The 5141-nt window shown below is 57.8% G+C and overlaps 1 protein-coding gene across 1 annotated transcript; it reads left to right on the plus strand.

Annotated features, from left to right (window-relative positions):
* The first annotated feature begins 2457 nt into the window (after positions 1-2457).
* On the plus strand, positions 2458-4748 carry LOC112550858 (diencephalon/mesencephalon homeobox protein 1-like). The gene is made up of 3 exons (XM_025208296.1): positions 2458-2650; positions 3416-3591; positions 4091-4748. Exons 1-3 carry the CDS (start codon positions 2458-2460, stop codon positions 4442-4444), a joined length of 723 nt encoding a protein of 240 aa, XP_025064081.1. The 3' UTR covers positions 4445-4748.
* The last annotated feature ends 393 nt before the right edge of the window (positions 4749-5141 follow it).

Genomic DNA, 5141 nt, shown 5'->3' on the forward strand with positions numbered 1-5141 from the left:
CCCTGCCCGAGTCTAATCCCCAGCCTGAATGGGGAATAATGGGACCCCCCTGCGCTGAGCCCAGCTTAGGAACCATTGCAATTCCCTTTGGAGAGGAAGAAAACAGGCTCCCTAATCCGGCCTAAGCCTTCCCTGTCCCATTGGCTGCCGGCTGCCCGGGTGGAGGGGGGCCCGGCTGCCTGCCCTTAAATAGCAGAGGGGTAGAAGTTTGGGGAGAAGTTTTGGCTGCTGTTCCTGAGCCTAGGACGCTCGGCTGTGGAGAGGACGAGGAGAGGAGCCAGGCGCTTTCCTGGGAAAGTTGGGGTCCCCAGAGGTGAGAGAGCTCTTGGGGTGCGTGTGTGGCTGGGGGTGGTATGCGGGGGGTGAGGGCAGCAATGGAGCCCCCTGAGGCTTGTGCTCTCCCTGAGGACAGGAGGGAGGTGTAGAGAAGCAGGAACAGCCCCAGAGAAGAGTCTAGTGGAGGAAAATGAGCAGTTTGGGGTCTGGCTAAAACAGCTAGATGCCAGGGAGGTGTGGGACAAGCTTCTCCCCCCACAGCTCTGCCCTTTGACCCCTGTCCCAGCCCTGCACCCACAGCTCTTTACCTCAGTCCTAGCTTTCCACGTGCCCCTTGGGCCTGACTCGCTGGCTGAGGGACTGACTGCTCCTGTGCCCGGCCCTGTGGTGCCATCTCTTGACACCAGTGCAGCTGCTTGCACAGCTGTTTCACACTCCTGCTGCACTGGTACTAACAAGCACGCAAGACCCAGGGCCAAAAGGATCAGGAAGCAAGATCCACGAGGCTTGAGGGCTCTGGCAGGTTCCCACGTCAGAGGCTTCCCTGCACTTTCTCTTGCATTGGCCCTGTTACAGCAGGTCTGTCCCATGGCCAATTCACAACCCCCTGGGGATCCCAGCTAGTATGTCTGGCATCCCAGCGCTGACAGTGGGGGCAGCTCCAAGCAGAGGGAAGCTGCAAATAAGGAAAGGACTGTGCTGGGAGTGGAGTAGAGCCCCTTTTCTGGGGGATCCCAGCAGAAGGAAGGGGGATTCCAGCATCTCCAACAAAATGGGGGATCGTGAAATTATTTTAGTTGGGAAAGTTGAAGGGTTTCGTCTCAGTGACGCGGAGCTGTGAACTTCCCGGACGGCAAAACACCTTCACTGCAGTAACACCAATCTGTTAGCCAATTCTTAACAGAGCTCTCGGCCCAAGCCAAATACTAACACCGTGGTCCCAGCCGAATGAAGTGTTCGACCTACTCCGAGTGAATGAGAATGAATCCATGTCGTCTAACTTTCTACTGTCAGAAGAGCAGCTGGCTCGGATGCGGGCTTGCAAGACATTTTCCGTTCAGGGAAACGGCCTTTCCCCTATGACAAAACCCTTTTGCCCACTGAGAGTGGGAAGGAGGTTTGGAAACAGCAGGGTGTTCTGGGCAGGGAAATCTGAGCTGTTTGGCTTTGAAAATGTTGCAGCTTTTGGCAAGTTTTTAGTTTTTCAATTTTGTTTCTTTGAATGATCAACCGGGTGGAAGTGGCATGTCTAGGGCCTGTGGTTCGGGTGGGGGGGGAGTGGCACCCGTCGAGGGGTGTACGTCTCTGCAAGGGATATGTCTGTACAGGTGCGTGGAGGGAGCAACCAGCAGAGAGTAAAGAATAAGTTTAAAACCGATGAAAAAGGAAGTTCTTTTTTCGCAGGGAATGTCATTAAAGGATGGGACTCGGCAGATGCGGTGGAGGCTGACAGTGCAGCCCGATTCAAAAAGGGTCTGGACACGTATTGGAAAAAAGGTGCATCAATAACTATTGAGCACGGAAGTGAGGGAGACATTAGGGAGTTGTAATTCAGAGGCTGCAAGTGAGAGTTGCTGCCTCAGTTTCCCCTCCCATGCTTTGCTGGTTGGACTCTCTTTAAGGATGTAGCCCTTCTCACTGGGCATCTTTACAACACGGGGCCAAAGGGTGGATCCAGAGGTGGTGGGTGCTGCAGTAGCTGTGCTGCATTTGAGCACAGCCCCTGCTTTTGCCGGACCCCAGGGTAAGTGCAGCTGCCATGGGCTTGTCCCCTCCTTCCCCTTGCCGCCGAATGCATCGGGCAGGGGGAGGAAGGGGAAGGGCGAACAGCAGCAGCATTCACCCCTTGCTCCTTGGAGCCTGCGAAACTCCGGCGCTGACCGGGCAGGGAGCTCAGAGTATGCTGCGGAGGCGTAATGTGGCTGAAGTATGGGGAGGGCTGCACCCTCCTTGCCCCTTTCTGGATCTGCTACTGATGGGACCTGCTGTTTGTCTGAGGTCTCTAGATGCCACTGCAATGTAAAGCATAAATGATTCAGGTCAAACCTCTTCCTGGCCCTGTCTCCGGCATCCCACATGGAGCAGAGGAGCTCAGCCAGGGCTACGCAGGGGCTGGGCCACTGAGCAGGGCTATTGCTGTGTTCTCAAAGCTGTGTGTTGTTTCCAGGGGCCTGGTGTGAGATGCCCCTGATGGGCCCCTTTGTACCCACCATGTACTGCCTCAGCAGGAGCAGCTGTCCCCTCGGCACCGCAGACCCCCTCTCCGTGGTCTGCAGCCTCCACTCGCCAACAGCCGAGCCCTTTCCGCTGACCCCAGCCCTGGCCCCACAGCCCACGGCCCTGCAGGCGGTGAGCTTGGTGGATCGCTTGGCAGGTAGGATGGGCAAGAGGCTGGGGGAAGCGGGACATGCATTGAGGCACTGGTTTCCAGTAAGCCCAGTTTATGGTACTGGAACAGAGGGCCCAGTGGTTGGGTTCAGAGCAGCATGTGAGAGACAGGTGCTCCATTCCCTGCTCTGCTACTGGCTTCCCAGGTGGCCCTGGTTGAGTCACTTAGCCCCTCCGGTGCCTCAGTTTCTTACTGGTGTGAGGTGGGGAAGAATATTTCCTGCCCGAAGGGGGTATGGGGAGGACTGCAACGTGCTGGGGGTGCTTTGGTCATGGCAGCAGAGTGGGCAGCACAGCACAGTGATGAGGCTGATCTCAGCAGGTGGTGTCATTACTTGCTAGTGCTGTGGCATGGCCTCATGTTGGGGATATTCAAGGAAAGCTCAGACGGCTGCAGCAGTAAGGAGTGGCAGTGACAGCCCTCTCAGCCGGGGCCCCAGCACGGTGCCTGCTCCACTGTGACCCTCTGCTCCCCCCACCTTGTCTCCTGACACTTCCTTACTTTAAGAAGAGCGGGACGGTTAGCTCAGCTAATGGTAGTTCCCTGGGCAACGACCTTGTCCTCTCCTGAATTAGGCAGGCTCCATCAGCTGTTCTGCAGCCCCCTGGCTAAAGAGCTGCGGTGCTCCTCCCCAGAGCTGGCTGCATGCAGCCAAGTGTGTTGAATCCATTTGGGATGACGTGCAGGGAAATCCTCCATGAGGAAAGGTGCCATTTGGTCTGATCTGACTGTTTGCTCCCCTTCTCCCAGAGCTGCTGCTGGAAGCTCACTACCGGCTGCCCCAGAAGCATCGCCGCAGCCGTACTGCCTTCACGGTCCACCAGCTGGAGGCGCTGGAGAGAGCCTTCGAGAAAACCCACTACCCTGACGTGGTGACCCGGGAGCAGCTGGCCGTGTTCGTCAACCTGCCTGAGGCCAGGGTCCAGGTAACCCCAGTGCCACTTGCTCCTAGCACCCATGCCCTGGCAAGCTCCAGGCAGGGCCTGGCCCAAATCAGGGCAGCAGAGGGGTGGTCCTTTCAGGGAAAGGGATTAAGAGGGAGGGTCTGTCTTGTCCAGGAATTAACCCTTTCACAGCCTGGATGGGGAAGGAGAATGCTGTGCTCAGGCCCCACCAGGATCCTGCCCACCTTGTCCATGAAGGGAGATGGTTGGGTCAGAGGCTTCGGGGGTAGAAAAGGGGTTGGTGCAGTGCATGCTGCTGGGGTAGGAGATGGTGCAGACAGCCCTTTTCCCAGCAGCCCCTTGGCCTCCCCCAACCTGAGGGCTGCCCTGGGTCTCCCTGTAGCTACCCAGTGTGGAGCACAGAGCCAGCTGTGCCATGCGAGAGTGTAATGCCAGGTCTCTGGTGCCCTCACTGGAGTGGGGCTGCGGCACCACAGCTGGGTGGATCATTAATCTACCCCCTTTGGCTCCTCCCTGGTAGGTCTGGTTCAAGAACCGCCGAGCCAAGTTTCGCAAGGGGCAGCGCCGTCAGCTGGAGAAGGCCAAGTCTGCCAGTCCCAAGGGCGGAGACGGAGCAAAGGGACGCCTCTTGCCGGAGCCGAGACTCCGGCCAGCAACAGAGGGCAGTGCCCTGGGAGCGGAGCATCGCCTTGTCCCTCCAAGGAAGGTTCCCAGCTCTGCAGAGCCAGCACCCCAGTGTCTCCAGCAGGCCCCTTCGCCAACACCCAGGGCTCAGCTGCTGGATGGGATGTGGCTGGACTGCGGAAGGAGGAGCGACCCAAAACTGTGGCACCTGCCTTCACTTTCCTTCCCCACCTATTGGCAAGCTTTGTAGGGATCCCAGGCTTCGTGCTGTGATTGCAGGAGCCTCTGCCTGCTGTGTGCCAGGACCTAGGCAGGGTATATCTGCCCCAGTGCCAGGCTATGCCAGCTCACCCAGCTGCCACCTGCATGAGTGCCTTCTCGTGCATCCCACCCGTCTTAAACCCAGGGAGTCCTGAGCTGGGCTGTGACATGCACAGGACATGGGCTGGTGCCCGGTGGTGTGAACTCTGTCCCAGCCCAGATCCCAACACCTGTGTGTGTAGGGGGAGCCCCTCTCGAGACCTTGTCTCAGGGGCAAGGTGGGAGGCAGCAGGTGATCAGTGGGTTTGTTAATAAAAACTTCTTCTGTGTCAAAATAAAAGCAGGTTTTTGGGTCTCCCCTGTATGGATATCCCTTTCTTTCCCCTTTCATGAACTCCTTCCCTCTTCTTCCCACATCGGTCCTGAGCCATTGGGCCATCTGCTTCCACTGCTCTCCTACTCCCTTGGTTCTGGTGGATTTGGGGTAGCACAACAGGCAGAACTAGAGCTGGGGTGGGCCAGTGAGGCCTCATGGCCAAAGGGTTTGGTGAAGGCCGGCTGTGCCCTGCAGGTGCTTGCTGGGTGTGAGATGGTGGGAGTGGTGGAATTACCCCAGTCCTGCCCCCTGAAGAGCAACCTGAGACCCACGCTTTGCTATGCTGCTCTGGCATGAGGGGCTGTGTGAT

The sequence above is a fragment of the Alligator sinensis genome, unplaced genomic scaffold, assembly GCF_000455745.1.
Source record: "Alligator sinensis unplaced genomic scaffold, ASM45574v1 scaffold103_1, whole genome shotgun sequence".
Taxonomy (NCBI): Eukaryota; Metazoa; Chordata; order Crocodylia; family Alligatoridae; genus Alligator; species Alligator sinensis.

Bases quoted from the DNA above. Each gene is read 5' to 3' on its own strand.
- LOC112550858 (XM_025208296.1), top strand. From the start codon at position 2,458: ATGCCCCTGATGGGCCCCTTTGTACCCACCATGTACTGCCTCAGCAGG. The intron at 2,651-3,415 runs GTAGGATGGGCA...CCCTTCTCCCAG, and splicing joins CTTGGTGGATCGCTTGGCAG to AGCTGCTGCTGGAAGCTCAC. The intron at 3,592-4,090 runs GTAACCCCAGTG...CCTCCCTGGTAG, and splicing joins TGCCTGAGGCCAGGGTCCAG to GTCTGGTTCAAGAACCGCCG.